Source organism: Rhea americana, unplaced genomic scaffold (assembly GCF_003343005.1).
Source record: "Rhea americana isolate MKP2758 unplaced genomic scaffold, rheAme1 scaffold_103, whole genome shotgun sequence".
In the NCBI taxonomy this organism is placed as follows: domain Eukaryota; kingdom Metazoa; phylum Chordata; class Aves; order Rheiformes; family Rheidae; genus Rhea; species Rhea americana.
In genome coordinates, this window is record NW_028185073.1 from 1954247 (window position 1) to 1979568 (window position 25322).

General features: G+C 34.5%; 1 protein-coding gene across 5 annotated transcripts in view; it reads left to right on the top strand.

The window, feature by feature from the left end:
- The window catches only part of PTPRD (protein tyrosine phosphatase receptor type D), a 276887-nt gene that overhangs the window by 109744 nt on the left and 141821 nt on the right, over positions 1–25322 (top strand). For all 5 annotated transcript variants that reach the window (XM_085307099.1, XM_085307065.1, XM_085307073.1 and 2 more), the window contains exon 4: positions 23020–23208. In XM_085307099.1, coding sequence (XP_085163225.1) covers positions 23020–23208 — 189 coding nt within the window. The remainder of the gene's footprint in view (positions 1–23019; positions 23209–25322) is intronic.

Consider the following 25322-nt stretch of genomic DNA (forward strand, 5'->3'; position numbering starts at 1 on the left):
CAGTCATAATGTCATTATTTAAAAACCAATTCTTGTTACCTACCTCTCTGAAGAGACCAGACACATCATATCTGAACTGCTGTCTCATCTACTAAGCTGATTCCTTCAGGTCAACAATGAAGACCCGTTAATAAGAAGCTCTCAGAGCCTTACCTGCTTTGTAGAACCAGAAATTGTATTAATGTGATTACTTTGAAACTGTATGGCATCTTCAAGCAGTGACCTAAAAGTGCTTTCCAGTAATTTTAAGGCCTTCCCAAGAGTATGCTGAGATAAAGAGTTTTGTCTCCATTTTAAAAATGAAGAAACTAAGATGAAGAGAGTTTGTCCTGTGCTGTACAAGTCCATGGCAAGGCTGAAAATAGAAGTAAGATCTTCTAAAAATACAATGTCCTTTCTCACTGTTCCATTACGTAATATTAACTTAAGTCTCCCACCTCATTACATCATCATTTTTAAAATAAAAATGATGGAGAATTTCATTACATCTTAGGAAAATAGGTCCATTCATTCCTAATTACAGGTTTATTCCTTACCTGCACCCAAAAAGATGACGTGCTGAAAAGATGTGAAATAAAAACAGTTATTTTCTATGTCATATAAATACCAAATGCGATTCTAAAAATATTTTTAATATAGAATACATCCTTTTGACAAAAGGGAAATAAAATTACAGTTATATAGGAATGATTAAATACACATGCAGTAAACTGCTAGAATAGGAAAGCTAACTTGTGGTAGATATAGTCCATGGTAGTCAGCAACTGTTTATTAGAGAAAAGCATAGATTAATTTCCAGAAACTTCTCTGTACTGGAGACAAAAACAATACAAATAATAGCTATTGCATGGGAGGCACAGAACCTGCAAGACTTCATGTTAAAGAATGAGAGTTGTTTTGGCTAAAGTCACTCTATGCTAAAGAAAAAATCAGGTGAATTATTTCAAGAAGAATTCTTGAAATAGATACTCTGTGAAGAATTTCACAGAAGTTCCTAATGCCCTAAGTCTTCCAAAAAACTTAATGTGGTTTTGTTTGTGCATGGCTAAGAGGGTCTTGGTCGGGTTCCCCCTGTGTTAATCATGAGCCTGGGGTAGTAACAAACATAGGCAGCTGTCAGTAAATTATCACCCAGAGGGCTGCAATTATCTGTGGCAGCCACACTTCATGGTGTTGCAGTTTAACACCAGTTTTTCAAGCTTCTTGTGCAGTGTAAAGGAAAGGATTGAGCAATTCGGTAGAAGTTGATGAGGGGCAGTGTAAGCTTTCTGTCGAAGAAGTATTTTCATTTTAGATACATCCTTCAAAACAAAATATAGTCAACCCTGCCTGATATTTGCCAGTGACATTTCTGATAGAAATCCATTTCTGTCTTGCATATGTTTTATTTTCAGCACTGTGTACTTTTGAGTCTGAAATGCTTGGATTATTGGAAATGGGTGACAGATGTAGTAAGGGCAGTAGACTGTCTGCTGTGGAATAACTAAGGTGAAAGTAATTATTTACTTTCAGAAAGGTACTTGTAAGACCATAAGTACATGAACAGAAAGATTTTTCCCATGATGAGAACAGAGTTCTTTCAAAGGCAGAGCTTAGGGGTTTTTTTATTTTCARCCTTGCTGCTAACCCCCTATGTGATTATTGACCAACCATAACTGCACTGTATCAACATTTAAATTTCTGCAAAAGAGAGATAATGCAAAGAGATCTATGACATGCGTATTTTACACCATTACTTAAGCTCCTCAGAAATGATTAGAAAATGAATTTAAAACCTTATCAAAATATTTGCAATTCTAGGCTATTCAGTGCCTACTATTGGGCATTTGATTCATTTACATGTAAAGATGTTACTGTTTCCTGGATAATGAAAATTACTGTGAAAGGAGAATATTCTTCTGTCCTAATATCAGCTTTCCATGTGGGTCCCCTTGGTATTGATATGGAACAACAGAAGGGAAATCAATGTACTGTGCAAGGTTGTAGATGGAGAACATTCTCTAAATTAATGTTAATCTTTCTTTGTAGGTCTTGGGTCTTTCCATAGCTATAGATTTACATTTGAAATATCTGATTAGCCAAAAAGACATCCTTTTAAATAATCTTATCAGAGAACTTGCAAATGAGAGTTTTGAGTCTTAAAGATGCGATGTTTTCTGTGATAAGAAAGCTTTTACGTCTAAAGCTGCCCTCTGCTATCTTTATGTGCTCTTCCTCAGCTTAGCTGTTATCTTGCTTCCCCTGTGATTATTTAGTCAAAAGTTCAAGTCATGCAACAAGTCTTTCAGTGATATCATAGCACCAGTGCTGATGTTTCTGTTAGTCCACTTCAGCAAAAAAAAAGCTTATTGTGCATATTGTCTTCAAGATGAAGCATTTTTTTTCCCTATCAGGAGAGAAGGGAGCTATTTCATTGCAATTTCTGACTAACTACATCACAAGATAGATATGACTTTGAACAAAGAATCATTTTTACTGTTATTAACAACAGGATTATTATGATAGATTTTGCTGTTATTTTTAATTATTATTTTCCCTTGTAATAATGATTCAAGGTCATTGTAACCTGGGGCCTTAGTATTCTTAGAACCTATTTATTGGTAGTTCTTGATCAAAACTATATCAAGCTTTCCTGAAATTCCTGCCTCCTTAAAATTTTATTTGGTATTATATTAAATACAGACAGTCACAAAGACAGAAAGAAGGAAGGAATGAGGAGAAAGGGAGTGAGGGAAAGAAAAACTTTTAGCTCTGTTGGTGGTGAAGACAAWCTCCTACATAAGACTGGATTTTAGGTAAGAAAAAAGCTTGTAACTCCCCAAAATAGAAATGCAAATGTAAATTTTCCCAAATTCATGATACTTATTTTAATTCTGATAAATTTTATACTAAACATAAATTTTGGAAGGCTAATGCATATTTTGTTTTGGAAGAAAAAATAGCTTTTTTGTCTAATTATCCAAGACAGAAAAAGAGATGTTATACACAAAAAGAGTGAATAATATGATAATGTGCACATATTATGTTAGTTTTCTGAAGAGGAAAAGAGGAAGGATGAAATCTGTATCAAAGCTTACTATTACAATTCAAAAATTAAACAAAAAACCAAACAAATATATTTCTCCTATGGCAGATGAGTTGTTTGCTTTGGTTTTTGGCTTTAATTCTTTCTGGATAATTTTTATTCTTGAAAATACACAACTTTGACAGTTTGCTGTTATTTATTTTATGGTTCATCTTCTCATCATAACATCTACCTTCTATTTTAGAATTAGTCTTCTATTAATTAGCCTCTCCATAATGTTATTCTAAAAAGACACATCAGTATTTAATTACTCCAAAACAGGGAAAATAGAAAGAAAAGAGTTAAAGAAACTATTTGATAGAATTATTAGACAATAAAAATGCAGCTACATTCCCACCATGTAACCTTTTCTTTGACCATGTTCTCTTAACTTAATGGCTGTGAAGTTGTAATGCTGCAAAGGAGTACTTCAGACAAAGTGGATCTGATATTTTTTTTCCTTGTTAAGGATGTTTATACTATATTCATTAATTTGAATACTTTGATAACATTCATAATAGAGAACATGGAGATATGTATCAGTTACAGTTTCAGGATGGGGAAATGTAAAGGACTACAATGTACATGTATGATCACAGGCACAGAGCAGTTAACATATGATAAGAAAAAACAGGTTAGAAAATGGGCCATTGGGAAGAATCCTGAATGAAACAGACTATTGACCTAGTCAGTACTTTACATTTGCAGTCTCCTTGATTCTGCAAGTTGATGAACATTTACAAATGTTTATATAGTTGAATATTCTTTCTTCTATCCCACTAATATTCAGCTATATTTGATATGTTTACAGAGCATCAAAGTGGTTGTATAATTGAAATTCAATTATGATCACCAAGGACAGCAATTAAAAACAAATACATAAAATATTATTGCAATATAATAAAATTTTCTTTTTAACAACAATTCTGCATCTCATTCCACTTATCTGAATAACAATTAAATTTATTTGTTTTTCTAAGACAAGACATGGAGTCTCTATTAGATAACTGATGACAACTGTTGGATGATTTTCCTTTTTCCTTGCTTTGATATTTGTTTTATTTAACCATTCATCAATACAAATAAAAACCCCACAGATACCATTTTTCTTTTTATCTGATTGCTTTTCTTTCTTTCTTTCTTTYTTTTTTTTTGCCTGTATTTCTGTATCCAGGTTTCATAGAGTAATGTAACAGTCTAATTTCTGTGTCCACATTTGGCATGTTCCCACTAACTTGCAAATAAGCGTTCATCGCTTGGCCTGCTCTGATTGACAGCCTAGAAATAGCCTTTTAAATTGTGTCAGATTCTCATCTCTCTATTTGAAAGGTAAAGCTAAACAGTTTTCATGGCAGTGTGGATGAAGTCTTGAATCTATCAAATCAGCTGTTTTGGCTATTGTACCAAGCTTTTGTCTAAGCAAAAAAGTGCATCATTTTATCTTTGCACACTAATAGCTTACTGAAAACTGTTGCAGCTGTCCATTTACTTTGGGGCATGTGATAGCTCAAACTAATTTATTTAACAAAATGGAACTATTTCCACTAGTGATACTCTTATCATATATTAAGTCATTATTTTGCATTTGCTCCAGTGTGGAATGAATGAAAATGTTCCACTATCACAAACAGCACTCAGGTTTTATATAAGTAAAAGAACAGTGGATTCAAAATCCCTTTAGTGAATGATATAGTCTCATCAACTGTCATATATTTATCTAATATTTCCATCAACAAATATTATTATCATTTTTATTTGAGTTGCAATTGCTTTGTGTTTCTAATCAAGTCTGAAGCACCATTGTACCGGACGTACTGCAAGCACATACAATGACACTCGCTACAAAGATTTTACAATAAAATGGATAAAATGCAGCTATTCATCCAATGATATAAAATACTCACTGCATAAAACCACCAAGTGCCATAGCCTAAAAAGCATAACGTGACATTAGAATGGAAATAATATATTGTTTCTTGCTCATACCCATTCTTGGGTTGCTCACATTGTACCATGTGCAATTACAGATGAAAAAAAAAAAGTTAAATAATTTCAAAATGAAAGAAAATACCCTATACATAGTAAGAAATAAATTATAAATTCATAATATGCTTTTGAAGTATGAGTTAAGCAAAGATATTTGGGGGTTCATTTACAAGGACATTAGGAATGTATATTTTTTGAAGCAAAAACATCATATATCCAGAAACATCAAAATGGGAAATTTGAGGCCTGTTTATATAGATCRGCTACATACATCAACTTCAAGACTAGCTAGAAAACAAACTTAGGAATTTAGCTAAGTGCTCTGAGTTTGTTTAAGTATTTATCCTTTTTTCAATTTTTCAGTATATATACTACAATTGAACAATTGTTGTTAAGATTGTCATTCCTTTTATCTTATCCTTCTGTTTCTCTTTTTTTCTATATGCTATTCCCAAACTAAGTTAGTAGAGTAAGCAGACAGTGCTTCCCCTCTTACATCACTTCAGATGCTGCTTATAACTGATTGAAAGACCTCATTTTATACCTTGTCCTGTTTTTTGGGCATCCTTTGCCTCCTGGACTGCTATTTATTTTAATTATTTGCTAAGAGAGCTCTTATATTTAGTCCCCTCAGCTTGCACAATGAATTACATCATTCAGGTACCTCATAAGTTTTATTGCTGTTTCCTGAACTCCATTTACTTAATCAATATGTTGCAGTAAAATAAGATGTGATTTGGTGTTCCCAGAGCCGTGGAGAAAACAAATATAATCATTCCTCTGTGACTTGATGACTATGCATTTAACAGAAAACACATTACTCCTTTTGTGTTGTTAAGAAAGTCCACTATAAATTTGTAGCTTACTTTTTCACCATTAGTGTAATTGAATATATTTAAAGATTAAAATACATGCAAAAATATTTGTGTGTTTTCCAAAACATAGTTTCTTATAAGGAAACTGGGGGGAAAAAAAATCAATCCTGACAGGCTTTTTTTTCAGGTTACCTCCATGGTTATGGAGGAACCGTGCTGTATTCTTCCTGTATTTTTTCAGAACATCTGCCATTTTACTGTCTTATTTTCAGAAGCTACTGAGAGAAAATTTATTTCCCCCACTGAATTAAAAAAAAACAGCCAAGTCATTTGAAATAGCACATATGAAAATCACTTTTTAAAAACTCTTACATAAATTTATAGCTAAGTATATGATCAACCTGGGGAGAGGAGAAATGCCTTTAAGTGTTTGGATTATGAATAAAGAAAGAGTTTATTTTCATTGTTGTTGCACAACATACTTTATCTTTGCAGGAGTCTTTCGTTTGAAACACTCCTTCTATCTGTATTTTGTCTTGCAGTGAGAACAGTGTACTTTGAGGATGTGAATGTGTATTTCTCATGATTTCCTCAGAGAGCTGATTATAAAACATAGCATAGAGTTACAGTTGATAGGATTTTAAAGCTTAAAAATCAGGATCAGCTATTGTGAATGGTGATATCAGCTTGCATGCTAGTGAGGATGGGGGAATGCAGCAATTAATTGATTCTGATTAAACTCACAAACCCTGCCAAAGAACGCAGAGAGGAAGAAAGCTATCAGTAATTGTAGACAAAGAGAAGTTCTCAATAAAGATATGATCAAAGAGGTTAAGTATGCTGATCAAGACACAACATACAAATTGTAATTAATTTCTGCAACTTTGAAATATTTTCATTTTGTAATACTGGCGTATATTTCCCATTCAGTCTTCCTGTGTATGGTTTAATATGTAAAGGGAAGAAAAAATGTAACACAGGCTGTTCTTTTATTCCTTTGAGTATGTCAGTTTCCTTTTTGCTGATGGGGATGTGCTACAGATGTTTAATCTCAGTTACTATGCTTAAAAACATTACAATTCTATGTTCCTAAGAAATTTTCAATTATTTTGGGTTCTTTTTGTTCTTGTTTCAGAGGAGAGGCACTACACTGGTCTTTGGTGGAGGTGTTTGTCTGGGAGGTGTTTTATTATACTTATTTGTGTGGAAAAAAGATAGATATGTTTTAATAAAGTGTATTTGTTTATAGACTTTCTGTTCTGTACACGAAGTCCTTAGAAACCATTTGCAGAAGGAAAATTATATAAATTTTCCAATTCTGCACTGCAAACTTGTGATTCCACAATACTTCTAATCATACAGAGTTCAGATTTTCAGAACCGTACGCTGCCAGCCAACTTCTTCCTATCAAACATACACAGAAAAGATTTCATCTAAAGCGCTGAGCTTTTCAAATCTCATGCATTTTAGGAGCCTTTAATGTATGCTCTAAGCTAGAACAAGTGGCAGGACACTGATAGAAGATAAATACACAGTGAGAAATTATTTGAGTTAAAATGGCATCGACCATTAGTTTTAAATGAGTTAACAGTACTGCCTTGACTTTGCAGCGTAGAGCACAGACTGCAAATCTCGTCTCAGAAGTCATATCGGTGGAAGGGCAGCATAGCACACCCATGCTGTGAACACTAAACTGTCTCACTAGCAGAAACCTGGTCTGACTAGCTGAATGATCMCTGAGGAGTGTCGACACAAATTACCATCACACAAGCATCTTCCATAAAAAATCTGAAGAGCTGACCTTTAAAATCCTTAGAGCCCCCTTTCAGAAAATTAGTATTTCAATTTCTTCCACAGCGAGAATGAGTTGCAATTCAGTCATGGGGAATATAGAAATGGGTATAAAATCTCACTTAACCAAAATCTTGGAGCTGTTTAGCATATTTACCAAGTCAGTTTTGAACACTGCCCATCCTTTCCTGCTAGGTGTGTTTTACCTCCACTTAACATGAAACAAAGCAGTGGTTTGCACAGGAAAAAAGGAGGTAGATGTGTTCCATCTCTGCCATGAGCTACTGGGATCGACAGAGTGAAACTCTATTGCCTTAGACCAGCTGTAGATGAGGTTAATCACTGTTGTCTTAGCCTCTGTGGTAAAGTTGGCAATGTGAATTACTGGAAAAATACTTCCTAAAATCCCTGAGCTCAAGTAGTTTATGTCCAGACTGTGTATTCTTAGTGTGGTGTCAAATTTAGTTAATGAGCAAGAATAACCATGTTCTGGTCCAAGGTGGTTTATAGTCCTCTGTAAGAGATTATTTATTTGTTTCTTTTTAATTAATTTCTGAATTTCAAATTTATGAAAAGTGATCAATACTTGAATATACCCCAAAACTTACTTTCTTACATTTTATGCCATTTTCCCACATTTTCCTGAAAATGTAGTACTAACTTAAAATGAACATGAATAAAATTAAGAAATAATCTACAGATTCTAGAAATGGTGAAATAGAGTTAAGGAAATTTTTCATTTCATTGACTGTATCTGAACATCAGTTATGAAGAGTCATTCACTGAAATGAAGGGTAACTGCCTGGTGTACAAGAAGAAACAGAATCCAGCTCTTCCTCCTAATGTTTAATTCCTAGCTAGAGTTAGAAAAAAAGTGAAAGAATAAGTAAAATAACATATTTTACTCAACTCAGAAAGCATGGGATGGTTATCAATATCTGTGGAGGAATGATTATATTCTGTAACATTCACTTCTCAAACAAACTGAGGCTATTTCCACAATTTTTGTGTCCCGTGGATGTCTTCGTCACAGCTACATCATGGTGTTTGCAGGCAGATGTGTTTGTAAGGATGTGTTCTGCCATGCAGATAATATTAAAGATGTTTTAGCTTTATCAGTGCTTCTCTTATGTGTTTATTTTTAATTCTTCTAAGAGTTTTACTCAAAGTCTTTATATTGTAGTAAGTTGGCAAGCACCATTTTTTCCCTCCAAATTGTGAGAGTACTTGACTGTCCCTGTGCATGTAAGGAGCATATTATGAAAAGGCAAAAAAGCATAAGAGCGGCTGTAACGATTTAGTGTATCTGACTCTTAGGAGGCTGTGCCCACCCATACATCTCTAAGCAACCTCAGAAGTCAGAGTTTCATCACGCTAACATGACAGATGGTAGGCTGAGGCAGGGAAAACTGAATTGTTATGCTCAGGAATAGTCGTGGTCCCACCAAATCTGGTTCAGTGATCTTTAGATTTTCAGTGCTACAAATAGCCGGTTTGGCCAACAGAGTTAAAGCAACACCAAAACTGTGGAGGCTGTTATCATGGGGGCAGAAGGAGTCATCCCTACCAGGACTTTGAAACCCTTGGTAAGATCTTCCTGAGGCTAGTCCTCCTTTGGTATGTGCTCAGACAGCACACAAGCTACCACCAAACCCTTCAACTGTACAGTGGCCCTGTATGTTTGAACCTGCAGCATATTGCACCAGTGATAAATTGCCTCAGAGGTAGAAGGCAGTGCTGGTAGACTGCACCAGCCAGGTGTTGCACTGAGGTGGTACGTTGCGCTAGCGGTACATTGCAGCAGTGGTTTATTGCAATGGCGCTGTATGGCACTGGCCATACATTGTAGTGGCAGTACATTGCAGCAAAGGTCCATTGCACCAGAGGAACATTGCACCAGCACTGCATTGCACCAGTGGCATGTTGTGGTGGCGCTGTGTTGCAGCAGCACAGTCACTCTCAGCAGGKGTCTCGAGCAGCTAGCAAGCCTTGGAGCCACCAGCAACTTCAGCCTCTGCTGTGCTCTGGGCAGGCAACCAAAGTTGAAAGCTCCAGTAAGTTCAAGTGCATTTTTTGTATACCAACAGGAGGGGGACTTGGAGTTAACTTTATAGTTGAAACAAAACGAGTACTTTAAATTCTTATCTTTAGCTTTTGAGAGATTGACAAGTAGTTATAACTCTCTGGGGAGGCAGGCTTTTTCAGAAGTCTAAACACTGACTGAAAAACTCCTCTACTGAAAGAAATGAGAAAATAAAAAAGAAAAAGGGTTCTGAAAGCTACTTTATCTCCGGAGTAAAAAAAAATGAAGAAGACCAAAGCATAAAGCTGAAATAAATATCTTCTTAACATTCATCTCTATAGTCTTATAGAAAAGACAGTTCTGTCACAAAAATAAATTATTGTACTAGTGTAGAGAAAAATACAGAAGGATAAAACAGAAACTTGCTATAAGAAAATAAAATTATTCACAGCTGGAAAAACAGAAATCACCTAAATCAGAAAAATGCATAGTAAAATAAAATCAAATAAATTTCTGAATGTTAATGCAATTAATGGTATTAATACAGTTGCTATACAATTTATAGAGCATTCATGTCATGTGAGGTGTTCATACAAGCAGATGCAATACTTTTTTATGTGTCAAAGAGCATTCTAGGTTTTATAGCAGCTGTTCTTCTGATGCACTTCTGTAGCTCTTGTTAACATTAACGGGTATTATGTGCACATCTGGAGAAAAATAGAAACCGTATTTTTTATTGCATTGATTACTAACCTAACATTTCTTCCCGACTGAGAAAGTAGTTRTTTACCTACTTCCCTATGACCTCCTGCTGTGAACTTTCAATCTTATAACCTCCTCAAAGCAAAGGTTATGTACAAGTAAGACTTCACTGGTAAAGCAAGTGGTGATAGTAAGTGACAGTCTTCCCACTTAGTTAGTACTCAGCAGATGCTTTAGTGTACTGCTAGGARTTTTATCATGTTTGTCGTGGCATACTATTGGGAGACAAAAAAAATGGAATATGTTAACCAAGAAGGATGGTAAAATCCTGAGACACTTTTAATCAGAGTTTACGTGTTTACATGTTAGTTCACTTCTACTGCCTAAGCAGCAACTTGAAAATTACCTATGGCTCTTCTCTCTAGGTTTTCTAGTAGCCAGTTTTCAGTGTTGCTTGTGTTAAACAGCTGCCTGTGCAGACTAAAAGTAGCTTGATGAGCGTTCATTAAGTGGCTTCTTTTTCTGCTCATGACATTATAAAATAGTCATTTACTTTTCTGCAACATTGTATCTGCTAAGCATAAGAACTATCCCAAACACCTGATGGAATGAAGCATTCTTGATGTTGCATATCTAATTTTTTTCTGGTACTTATCATAAAATCTAAACTGCGTTTTATGAATCTTCAAGCGGATAAGTGAGACAGCATATAAATGTAAGTTGTTTTCATTGATACACTGGGGAAAGCAAATGCAGTATTTGTCRTGTGTGTGTGGGGGGAGGCAATTACTAAAACATTTGTCAAATTACATATTTGGAGGAGAGGGAGAGCATGACATGAAATAGCCTGTGAATAAAATGGCAATCCATTTAGAAAATGTGACAGTTGATCCAGCAAGATACTTAAGTATCTAAATAATTCTATTATAATCAGTTATCTCAGTGAGACTACTCACTTACTTTTAGTTAGATAAACTGTCTCATCCATGAAGAARTTTTAAAGGCATTGTCAGGCAGGAATAAAGTATTCTTCATGTGATTATTTGAGATAAACTGCCTAGATTAAAAAAAAAGATAAATRTTTTTGCCCTAATTTTTTAGTCATGCAGTCTTAATAAAATGGTGCAAATGTGCTGTTAAAGCATCTTCTTCTAACGTGTTGTGGTTATAGCAATAAAACTGTTTTGGAACAGGTGCTTTTTAGAGTCAAAAATAATGTCTGAATGCTTATTCTCTGTCTTTCATACGTAAAAATTAAATACTGTAAAAAAAACACAGAAAAAGTAATAGATTATTAAATTTGAAAATTCTGCTTTAATTCTGTGGAGCGATGCAAACATAACTATGCTTTTTTTCACTCTAGTGGATAAGCTGACTTATTTTTTTTTTTTCCAAAATCAAGTTACATAAATAACAGGTATTAAAATTAGTTTTGTCCCTTCATTGAAAATAACCCTTACTCATAAAGTAAAAAGATAAACAAAATTGTATCTCTGAAAGCTCCTAAAATTGAGTGCTGAGAATAAATATAATATAAATAAACATAATCTTGAGTGCTCAGAAAAAAATCACTAAATTTCTTTACTTCACTAAGTTGTTAGCCATACTTTTTTGTTGTGCGCATCTTTACTTAGCATTATGACATACATTACTGCAAAATCAATAGCGTGTTGGAKATCCACTTTTCCCTGAGTGAAAATAATTAGAAAAATTTTCTCCCAGTTTCCTTGTGACATTTGTGACTTTCACACTCTTCATAGTTTCTGATTTCCTGCATTAAATTTTTATTTCTGAAGAATTTTTATGTTCTTTTATGGAAGGACAGAATTACCTAAATTTGTGTGCAAAGTTAAGAATATTATCTATGACATTCGTTATTAGTTTTGAAATTTTGACAATTTTCAGAGATTCTGTTGTGAGAAACACAACAGTTCCTCAACTGATAACTATTTTAAAGTGATATATAAACGTTCAAGTGTGAATTTTTCAAGATTATAACAGTTGGATGTGGAGGTAATACGGCAACAGCACTATTTTGTTTTTCTTTTGGTGAGTAAAGTTAGTATCAATAAGTCACATTATCTTACTTACCATGTGAGCTAGTGAAAAGATCACAGACATAGCAGAAGAATTACAGGAGTTCATTGGGTATGTCCTTTCTAAGGGCTTTTGGACATTTTTGGGCAGAATTTTCCAGTGTTTTCAGGCAAGAACATTGCAGAAGTGCAAGTGCTGACTCCAGCCTCAGTGGGMTCTTGACAGTTGTGCAAATCCAGCTAGTAAATGCCAAAAAATTATGCAATAACTTTAATACTCATCTTGGAAAATTTGGGACTAATAGCTAACAAAGTTTGATAAATAGAGAACGAGTTGTCTCTTGCTTTGTAGAAGCATAGAAATTTTCAAGGCCAAAAATCAAAAGAATTTATTTTCAAAGATTTGCKCTTTTCGGGCAACTTACTGGTAAATTTAGGGAGATCAGATGCTACAGTGGAGCATCTCAGCTAACAGTATTTGTGTCGATATACTTTCCTCAGATCCTGAAATGAGAGTATAGATGTGTYGTATTAAAAGTTATGATGCATCCTCTTCAGGACAGTTTTAAGACTCAGTGTAAACAGTCTAGACAAAATGCTTCCAGGAGCACAGTGCTCAGGGCAAGAGTACAAAACAAAGCTAGCTATAAATTGGGAAGATGTGACAAAGGAACTGGAAGTTATTGAAAAGTCAAAACTAAACAACCTGCTTTTCGTAATTTCTTTTTTACTGTTTGAGTTAATACTTAGAACAGGCTCAGTTTTAACGTCTATGCTTAGCGGTATTTTAACACATTAATAAAATAAAAGGAGAAGCTTTTAGCATGCATTTTAGCATGGACAAGTTCATTTTTTAAGTCATCTTGAGGTAATACAAGATACTAAAATGCTGTTGCATAGTTTTAGGTTTTATTTCTATATATTCATTTAGCTGCAGAAATGATTTCTCAGTTACTTTAATATTTGCACTGCTCTACACTTTTTCAAAGAAAATACGTATAATAATCTTCCTTCATACCACTCTAGCCTACAGGAAAATAGTTTGATCTCTTTTCTGTAAAAGAAATGAGTTTTGTATTTAGTTACAAAAGCTATTATGACTTTTATTACTAATAAAACCAGTGAGAAACAGTTTCATTGCTGAGATTATACACAACTCCAACTCTTTTTCATACAACTTGTCATGTGGTACGCACAGAATTGTCATCTTAGTTGTTTTCCAGATCCTATTTCAGCTGTTCTATCTGGATGTAGGTATTTCAGCTGCAAAGTAATGTCTTCATGTGCTGCTTTCCATGAAGTTTTATATACATACATATATATATATATATATATATGTGTAAGCTTAGGGAATCCCAATGTTCCACTGCGGACATCATCAGTGATTCATGTTCTTAAATCAGTGTGTGTTATTTTTTTTGCTTTAAGGCACAGGAGAAAATGAAGACCTTGCTTCAGATTATTGGCAATGTTGTGGTGCAATTAGTAGAGTTGCAAAGAGAGTTACAGCAGAGCTGGGTAAATCCTCTTTTATTCTTTGTTCAGCATGATATGAGTTTATCTCCAMATCACTCAGTATTTATAGTTCCATGGAAAATATTAGCGGCTACTGTTGGATAAGTATGCGAGAGACATGCCTGAAGTGCATCTCTTTCTTTTAGCCTTTTAGGATGCCTGCTTGAGTCTGCTGTTTTTAGCAGTTTGTGGCAGCTGTATATCAGCCTTACGCTTATCAGTGCAAAAACTGCTATGGACGACGAATACAAGTGCTGCTAGTCCGTAATGAATTGGGCAGAACACMGCTTTAGCATACCAGGTGCTCCGTTCCTCATTTGCAGATGGACCTCTGTCATGCCTAGTCTCTCCTGCTAGAAAGCATGGCTGGATGGATAATGAATGTTTTCCTACACACGATAACACAGAATAAAAACATTATCATCTACAGCAACTGTGTTTCCTATTACACGTGAAATGTGTTAAATTCCAGTGTACTCCCATTTACTTTAGTCTGGCAGCAGTAAAATTGTGGGTAGATTCAGTAGAAATTTCAGGCTGAGGCCGATTATGCGATTCTTATTTTGGAGGCAGGAAGTGTTTTTAATTTGTAGCAGGATGTYGTTAGTTGCATTTATTTGTGCAAAATTATGGTTGTGACATCATAAATCTGTGAGTCTTTTCTGAGAAGAAAACCTTTAAAATGTTAGCCTAAAGCCTRCCCTCGGCTTTAAGAACAGATGTTACATAAAACAGGAGTTATGTAGAACATGTTTTAAGCCACAGGTATTCTTTGAGCCATTAAGGGAGGGTCTACTGGATCTCTGTTTAACTCCGTACTCAGTAAAGGATATTTATCAGACAGTAATAATTATCAAACTTGGACATAGACTTGTGAGAAGCCTGGAGTTGTACTTCTGTTTCTTAAGCARTGTTTGTCTTCTATGCGAAAAGCTCTTCTGTCCTTCTGTTCTAGAATAGAAATGATTTGTTTCCCTCAGAAGAAAATACCCTCTAACCTCCTCATCTTGACATTTCCTTGACATTGTTGCATCTTGCCTCGAGTTAATGCTTCTGAAACACAAGCACAAAGGAAATCCATGCCTGCTCACTTCTTTCTCTTAGGCCTCTCTTTGCCTGTTACAGATAYCTACACATCTTCTTGATATCTGTGAGACAGAGAGAATGTTTTCAGAGATGGAAAGAGAAATAGGAGACATCCCTCTCTCAGAATCAGGAAGACTAAAGCACACCCATTCCCTCCACAGCCAGGCCACTGGGAAGAGCTTCACTGTCCAGTTACAAAGGAAATTCTGTTGTCCAGCAGCTACTACTTCTGTTAAAAATTCCAACAGATTCAAAGATTTTGTGTATTTCATCATTTGAGAATGTTTTTGATTGTTTTTAGCTCAGAAATATTAGAAAAGTAACATGTAAGRTGTTGCATTGTCTTGCATTTTCTTATTTCATCTAAGTATCTTTTAGTTGGTAGATAGACATTCATAGTACTGGAAAGAAAAAAGAAAACAAACAATTGCTATATGCACTGATGTTTGGGTCAAAGTCTGGTAAGCATTATGAAAATTTTAAATGACTTTTCAGTCCAATGAAAATGAGAACTGCACTACATTTAGAAAAAACTGCATATTTTATACCCCTATAATTAATGTAGTGGTCAACATACTGAGTTTCGCAGTACATCAACTTCAGCTGAGTTTTTCCAGTGTTCATTGTCTGGTCTGAGAACATATCTCATCYCTCTTCTTCCTCATTCTCTTTAAGCTTTGAAACCATTTTTTCATTTGTCTTTCATCATTATGTTTGCTATTTATTGAAATACTGCAGTAATATCCAAATCTCGACATCTTTCATTATTCTATTTTATTATTATTCTAAGCACCATAAAAAAACTATTGCAGTACATAGCCACTACATCGAATAAATTTCTGTTTATGACCCAGGCATCTTGGGTCAAGGCTTAAGGGATACAATTATTATTAAGGGATAATTATCATTATTCCTCATTTCTGTCTTCTAAAAGATGAAATTCTAGGTATTCTGGGGCATCTTTCTACCTCCTTATCAGAAAGAAAATCCTCCCCTTTCCCTTTCCAAGACATGCAAGCTTGACTCTGAACAAGAAATGCAGAAAAATGGTACTACTCTAATATGAAAACAAGATTTAAATAAATTTGATGATTTCCCCAATAGAATTCCATTGTCACCTACTAAAATTTTGCAGCTGTGACATTAGTATAGTCAGTTTTGTTTATAGTTATCGGTTTGGGTTATGAAGCACTGAGGTTGCGTTAAAAAAGTATTCAGTAAAATTACGGAATTAATAATGCATCATAACTGAAACCTCTGTAACATCAGTGACTGAAATGGCTGCAGTCACCAGCTGTTACTGCAAGAGTCTTCTAAGGCAGTCCAAATCCATTCAACTGACCTAGGTTGTATTATCATTCTTTTAGGTTTAGAGTAGATACATAGCGCATATAGTGCAAAAGGGGAGAGAAGAGGTAGAAAGAGACAACTCCTTTGCCAGACAGTTTTTATATTATCCTCATTGGTGAAGCATGAGAAAAGATGTTTGTACTCTTTTTTTCAGTTCAAATGAGTATATCTTTATTGTCGTATTTTTGGTTGCTAATAAACTATATGATGTAATTATTGATAAAAGCCATCATAGATATTTATTAATATCGATATTTTAACAGAGTATTAATGAATAGAAAGAAATAATTGTCTTATGATCACATTTTATGGACCAGTCTTTGTATTCTGACTACTAACAAGAGGAGAGCGCTTTATGTACATATGAATCTGTTTCTGATCTCACTATTTCCTTGCAGTATAAAGCTATGTGGTGAGAAAAATGAAAGCTTAAAGACTCATCGTAGCACTGTTGTAATTTTTTCCCTTTATTTTTAAAATGAAAATGAGGATGATATAAAAATGCAGATATTAGTATGTTAAAAATGTGGGCTATAAATAGCAATCATGCACTCTCTTAATCCTCATTCTTGGCAAACACCAACTTAACCTTGATTTAATGTAATCCTAATCCTAACCCTGTCTGGAAACTAGGCCGTGAATTAGAAATGGTAATCATGAAAATTCGTATCACTCTGTTTTGTCATGCTCTTGTCTGTTGTTCCCCAGTGCAAAATATACATAGTTGAACATTTCCATGTGGCAGTATGTGGCATGCTGTATGCTCTCACCTTTGGAGATTTACTCTATTTTACCACAAATGTATGATTCCAGGCACTTAAAACACTACTTTGCATTCTCCACCTTTTTTTTCAATACCATAACTTTGGCCAGTAAGAAGGATGAAGAATTCCCTTCATCTTTTAAGATGTTCCCCTTTCTGTTCCTAGTGAACAGAACATATATGTAAAAGTTCAGGTATGCCCAAATTCGATCATATAATGTTCAGGAGATACGTTTTGCTGCAAACTGAGGCAGTGTCTGAGCACAAACATGAGAATAAGACCTTATTTAGAGGTTCTGCAATATGAAAGATGACTCTTCCAGTATAAATCCTTGTCAGTCAGTATTTCATTGTTAAAAGAGAGCTGTTGATATGAGTGAGACAGACCACCTAGAAAAGAGCTGACTATATGTACTGTTTAATTCATCACATGTTAAGAATTGGCAAAAGTACAAATTCCTTTTGTATTTTTTTGCCTTTATAAAGATAACTAATTCTAAAGGCTCGATGTACTCATTTATTAAAACAGAGAACTTATTTAAGGCTAAATGCTAATAACAATGAATGTTAACTGACTTAATGCAATGTGAAATTGCTGCTTCAACATTCGTACAAATGTTGTAATTCAGTTTAAGTGGCCCTGTGTTGTGTTATGTAGACATTACTTTGCAATTTGCGGGATAATTGCATACAGAGCTACTAAACAAATTTGTTTTCTTTTGCATCAAAAGTCCTTTGTYCACCTCTTCAATATGTGAAGAATATTTTTTAAATATATATTTTTCCACAGGGTGGTATGGCAGCTGTTCTTATGTTGAATATTTAGCAAATGTTAATAAGTCTCAGTTCATCTCATCAATGTCCAATTTTCTTTAGTTTTGTGATATAATTCTCTGAAATTTAAGCTAAATCCCAGTGGATACCTATATCTATTCCTACAATGCTGCCATTATCCTCTTTTAGTGATTTATAGCATAGCTAAGTAAAAGTATCCATCTGTATATAATAACTCTGAAGAGAAGAGCCTGTGAAATGAATTTATAGTGTGTTCATAATTACTTCTTTTGGCAAAATTTTACTTGTAAATTATTTCAGTAGGAATAATGTTTATTAACTGGCAATCTTCTGATGCTTTATGTCATTTCAATCCAAGTCTCTTATTTATAATTAGAAACTACTTTGTATTTTTTTAATTTATTCATATGCATAGTTCTTCAATAATACTACAAAATAACAACTTTGCTACAAAATGTTGATTTTGTTTCCCCCCCACACCTTTTATTTTACTGTTTTCAATCTCTTGCTCAGTTCAATTGCAGGAAGAATGATTTTGAATAATATGGTCATGATGTCAAAACAGTGCAAATTATATGCTGCTGCCATCTGGAATAGTGAAAATAAAAGCTTTATTTACACTGTTCTTTGAAATAATAAACTTTATTGCTGCAGTTTATCTTCAGTATCTGTAGTGTGTTCTGAGAATACTCCATGTGTGCCTTTTTATTCCATAAGCTACAGAATGACTAAAATTTGGCAATAGCAAAGCCATCAGTGAATCTTTAAATAGGCTTTTTTTTTTCCGTCTTAAGTAGAATCGAAAATCAGCCTCCATTTCCACAAAGAGAATAATTGGTTCACATAGGACAACATTTTTAAAAGGCACACTGAAGTACTGGATACATACCAGAACTATCTTAGTCAAGTTATACAGACTGAACTGCAGGTAAATACAGCTATTCTGAAACGTGTGCCTCTATAGTGCAAATAGTCGATGGGAAGGGATATACTTACTATCTGTTTTACCTAATATTCTTATCAACTGTCTAGTCATGGGCCCTGGTGTCATTACCTTGCCTTCATACTCTGTAACTCACAATCATTGTAACACAATTTACTTTGCGTACTTTACTTTTGGACTTAAAGTACATAACTTGCCAGTGTGATCTTAATATATTCTAAGTGAGAAAAGTATTCATTCTGATTTCTTGTTAAATATGGGAGTTTGAGCAAGATAGGCATAGACAATTCAAGACTTTAAGACTGATTTTATTTTTAAAAGATGCCACTCTTCTTGCTTTAGCAAGGACTAGTCATGATCAGGAAGTAGGTTTTTTTACAGGAGAAATAGCCAAAATGTTAGGCAAGTGTTATGTCATAAGCATGGAATAACGTTTGCTGTGTTTCTCTTCCTTTGCCCATGTTGTAGCTTAATGATGAAAAGTCAAATCCATTCTACKGGATGTATTCCCTTCCTCTGTTGTACTGTCTATTGTAGATGGGAGTTTCAAAGCTTGCTTTTGTTTTTATTTTTTTCCTCCTACTTATACTACCACAGGTTTTAGGACTTACTGTCTCCTGAATCTTTTCATAAGAATATTTTTTAGTGTCCCAAGAAATCATATTCACTGGGAAGGTTGGAAAATTGATCTTTTCCAGAGGCTTTTTAGGTGCTTGAAGGTGCTGAATTTGTTTTAAAACCTGTGTATTTCTTAAGACCTGAAATTCTGAAATTATCTATCTTCAAGGATGAAGTTGATTTTTTCCTGATTCAGACAGTTTGTGAAGGAACTTCTTTAACATCTTAGTATGTCCTTGATTTTGGATGGTTCATGTCAGGTGATGTATTCTTCTCAAGTACATCCTGTGTGAGAATTACTGGTTTTGACTACATCTTACAGTTAGGTATATGCTTTATAGATAATTTCTGCCGTAAGGACACTTAGTCCTTGAGATGGTAGCTGGATATGAGAATCAACTCAGTCATTTTTAATAATTTCTGTGGATATTTCTGACGTTACCTTTTGCTGTTCATTGAGTAATAACTGCCTCTTCTGAGGAGCTCTGATAAAGGAACGATTTGGATCTGTAGGCCAACATCATGAGAATCATTTTCTATTCTCTGAAGACATGAATGCTGCTAGAAAAGGCCAATAAACTGCAGCTGATGTGCTTATATATTTGAATCATTAGGAAGAGTCTTATAGAAAAGGTATACAGATCTTCTAGTGCACAATTTACTTTAAGACAATATAGGAAGAAATTCAGTATTTCAGACCTGTAGAATGGAGTCATTCTATGATTGCAGTGTAGAAGTGCAGGGGAGCAAAGAAAATAATTGCATTACAGAAACTACATAGTTATTCAGAGAAGATCATGCTTGCACTTACCATCAGAAAAAGAGCTCCAACAGTTTCCTATCTATGAGAATCTTTAATTTTTACAGTGTCAGCAAAACATATGGTGTGTTTAAGSAATAAATGCTTATTGAGCAAGTCACTGCTACATACACAACAGAATTTTCAAGTAAAAAAGTCTTCTTTCTTTGTATGGTTACTTTTTGATACATCCCAATTTAACTTGAAATGCAGGCATTTCATTATGCCATTCCAGTAAAATTATTGTTTACATATACAAGTTGAGTTTGAATCTCTAAATATTGTTGCATTTTGGTGAAAGTTAGCTCAACTCTAACAGAGATGCAACAACATATTAAAGTATATGTTGGACAATGACTGCAGAGGTTAATGTCCTTTGTCCATATTTGTTGCTGAGAAGGGAAGCACTTTGGCATAACCAGCAGTGGAGGTAAAAATCTCAAAAGAGATTTTTTTTTTTTTTTTTAAACAAATGAACAATGTCAAACAGGCTGAGGCACAAAGACTAGGTTTAGAAATACTTTCCAAGAACAACTGTATTAGGAAATAAGGCAAGACAGTTTCATATCATTCTGTTGTAAGGGTTCATGCAGTAAGCAGTCTTTACAGTTGCCTCCCTCCATAGTTTGGATCATACACCCAATGAAAAAAACTCTCTTACAGAGTTCTTCCAGCAACTGGAAATGATAACAGGAAAATACTAAAGGCATTGTAATGGCTATAATGGAATGTAGCTTTTAACAGTGGCTTAGGCTAGGACACCTCTCACCTAACAAATTCAAAGAATGTGCTGTATTTCTTWATTTTTCGTATCTGCCATCCTAAACAACCTATGCATTACTAAATATGACTCACTAAGCACAAGGACAGACTAATCTGCCCTTTAATGGCCTCTCAAAATGACAGTACCAAATGGCTTTGAGAAGGTCAAGTCTGATTTAAATTGTTGATGAATTAGAAGCTAATTTACTAGAACTGAATATTAATATGAAACAGTGGTATATACTGCAGTTTAGAACCTAATAAGCATATTAATGAGCAGTGGAAAATAATTTTCTTTTCACCTTATGTAAAATTGTAAAACTATCAATATATCACAAATTTGTAATCGTCACTTTTTCTGTTACTGTGGCTGAGAGGCAGTTCATTGATTTGACATTCAGCTCTGTTGCAGAGTGTATTTGATAATCTGTCAAGCTTGGTATCATCAAACTGTTAAGGTAGTTTTATACAAATCAGTAATAAATTTAGAGAGAAAAAAAAAGCAATTAACATCTTAAAAACGAAATCCACTGAGATAGGCATTCCGATTAGAAATTCCGTTGTTTCCCCAGTCCGTTTTATGTTGAATATTGGGTTTTATTGCCAAATACCTGAAAGCCAGATTGGAAATAAGCCACAACTGTCAAAGTATAACAATTCTGTGTATTTGAATCTGGTACATTGTGATGTTTCTCATGAAAGTTTAATGAAGAGCATTCATTCAAAGAGGTTCTATGCATAAGGGGGATGGATGGAATTTAATTACCCTTATTAAAAATAAGAAAGGAAAGCTCTTTACTACTCCATCTCATTAGTATGCAAGATAGATTATCTTTGTTGTGCACTTGTGTATCTGCAAAAGGGACTCCAGAGTGTTCTTTATGAGCTGAGAAAGAAACAAAAGGTCATGAAAATGCATTTAAACGCTTACTCTGTGTCACAAGTCAAATCTTGTCAGTTATGCCCAGAGTAAAGATTTCATGATTATAAATGGATATGAAATGTACTTTTTGGGGGGAAGAGCCTGTTGCTAGTGAAGCATTTGACACTTACCGTTGATTGGTGGAGATACTGGCTCTCATGAGCTATGCAGACTTACTGGAGAATTATGCTTACTAGAGCAGAGCAATTTTTATGTGTGGGTTTTTTGTGGTTTTGTTTTGTTTTGTTTGATTTAAGTCTGTTGGAAGTGCTTAGGTAGCCCTTTGGGAAATAGCAGCCCCTGGGGACTGTAAAGCAGGTTGGATACACCTGCTTGCTATACSTTCTTCAGAAAAAACTCTGAAAACTTGCCTGAGATTATTTTAAAAAAATCACAGTTTCCATGCAAAGAAAGTAATATAGTTGATACTAAACAAATCTTGCTGTGCTTCTAGTGTTACCTACCAGGGTGTATGATTCTAAGAGGGCAAACTGCGGTTGTTCAGTATTTCTCAATATTGTATTTCACTRTTGACACCACTAGGGCAAGTGTTTTTGACCTTAACTGAGTGGTCTAGTTGACATAGTTCTATTCATTCAAAATCGTTATAAAGATCCTCCCACTTGAAGTTTGATACTTGCATAGCCACAAAGTCTGTGTATCTCAGTGTTTTGCWGTCTTGTAGTGCATTCAACCTCACAGTGCTTCTTGAGGTAGTAAAGCACTGTTACCCCTATGTGACACCTGAAGCATAGTTAGATTAAATGTTAAGATCAACACTAGATAGATATTTTGTGAAAAAGCAAAAAAAGTAACTTGGCTTGACTTAAGTTCCAGGCCAGATGCCAACTGCATGATCATAGTTACTTTTGTATTTGTCAACAAAAGTATTTGTAAGTGACAAAAGTACTGCCTGAGTGTCTACTTTTGTATCGGTTCTTTGCATATTGGCCATTCTTAGAGGAAGCTTCCACGCTAAGCGGCCTGTCCGTTGGTCTTTTCATGAGTCAATAGATGACTAAAATAAAATTCATACGTTTGTTTTGCAGAGGATCAAATTCCCCGGGGTTTCCCCACCATTGATATGGGCCCACAGCTGAAGGTGGTTGAACGAACTCGTACAGCTACTATGTTATGTGCAGCCAGTGGCAATCCTGATCCTGAGATAACTTGGTTCAAAGATTTCTTACCTGTTGACACAAGCAACAACAACGGCCGCATCAAGCAGTTACGATCAGGTAGGGTCTTGTTACTGTTCCCACTAACGCCCAGAGTTGTTCTCTCACACCTTTTTTTTTTCCTTTTCTTTCTTTCCTTTTTAATTTTTTTATTTATAGGTAATAATTTCTCTTCCTCCTCTCTTTTCTGTGTTACTGAGTGTGTTGTCCATGTCTGTGATGTTGTCATAGCCTTTTCTAGAGTCTGTCCCTCTGTGTTTTGCAGCTTCTGTTTACTCCACATTGCTCACTGCTGTGACTGTACTTTTTGATAATTTTTTTTCTTTACTGCTTTTTGCAGTACTTGATGGATCCATTTTCTCCTCTTTCTTTCTTCTTTCCTTTTAATTTTTTTTAAACAAATTTATTTCAACATTGGACTTCATTCAGAAATTGCAAGGAGTACCAATGGTTATATTCATCAAAACCGAAACCTGCATATTAGACACTTGAATTAAAATTTTAAATGTGTTTTGTGCTGTCTTTTTCACATTTGACTCCACCAAAGATTAGCCAGTTTGGACACATCTTCTTTCCTCTCACGAGTACATAAAACACAATACTTTTTCCCATGCACAATTATACCTTTAAAAAAAGGAAATTAAAAACAAAAAAAGAAAAATCCTTGGGTAATCTATGGAATGAAGGTTTTTTGCCGGCTGAGCATTTTTCCAACACATTTAGCCACAGTAGTGTGCGCCCACGCAAAGCTTTATGAATCGTACATTGTCTGGATCTACAGAAGCCTGCTTTTGGTGTAGAATCCAGCTTTTGCTGCTCTCTTTCTCTTTGCCCGTTGCACCTCCCTAGCAGTCCTTTCACTCTTCTCCCGCCCTAGTTTATTCTTTCTCTCTCTCTAGAATAAAAATAAAAAAGCCTCTAAATTTATAAAGTTTAAACCTTATCCCTAAATAATACAATGGGGATATAATGAACTTTTTGTTTTGGCAATTGTAGTAGATATCGTTGTAGAATCTAAGTTGTTTAATCACGTGTCTTCCCAGAATTCTCAGCTTTTGACCTGTCCTGTGATGTTAAATCGTCTTGTTAACTGACTCTTTGCTTGTTGTCAGCAGAACTGTGTAAATTAACCTTCTGTTAATGTAAATTAAGAATTAATTTTTCACATGTGACATAGATGATTTAGTATATAAAGCTTTAACTGAAAACTTTGTACCAAATTATAAGGAATATAATAATATTTTTATGCTGTCTTTCTTCTCTCCGTATTTAAATCTCCAGAATCTATTGGTAAGTGCTTAGTTCTGAAGCGCACTTCACCCCCACTAATTTCCATATTCAGAATATTATTATTATTATTATATTATGATTACTATTATTATTCTTAAAATGCATGGCATGCATTTTACTAACAGTCAGTGTAGTCACCAGATCCTTATAGCGGCGCACACGCACACCTCCACAGAAATGTTGTCGTATCAGTCATAGCAACACCTAGAAGAAACAATACACATTATCACATAGATGTAGAACAGTAAATGCCATAATCCAGCCTAAACTGCAGTGTTTGTTTCCAGATAGCCTTCAGTGTATCCTCTCTTTTTATATATATATAATTATATATATATATATATTTAAATAGAATATAGAATATCCAGTGTTTTCCTAAACTATGYAATAAGTACAGTATTGTAAAGTTTCCTTTAAGTGCTTGAGGCATATTCGATATATATCTAACCCTATATAACCAAACACGTAAGAACTCAGAGGCTACTCTGAGAATGACAATGCAGCCAATTGTAGCCTTTGCCCTTTGTGGTACAATGCAACTTGCTTTTGTAACCTGATAATACTATCTAATATATTCCTGTTTTAACAGTATAGTAAAAGTTTCTCTTAAGACCTTATTTAATTCTGTAAATCTAATTTGATTCTTCTTCCAAAGCCCTAGCCTCCTTCTTCTCGTACTAATGCTTCTTCTTTCTAATCTTATTTGCATTCATATTATCCACCCAGGTGGTACACCAATAAGAGGTAAGAGTGCTGAACTAACGTTCACAGAATGATCTTACTCATTCTTTCTGTCCTTTCATCCATCTCATCTTTGTCCTGTTTTTTTTTTTTAAATAAAAAAAAAAAACACAGAAATGTTCATCATCTTAATTTTTTTCTTT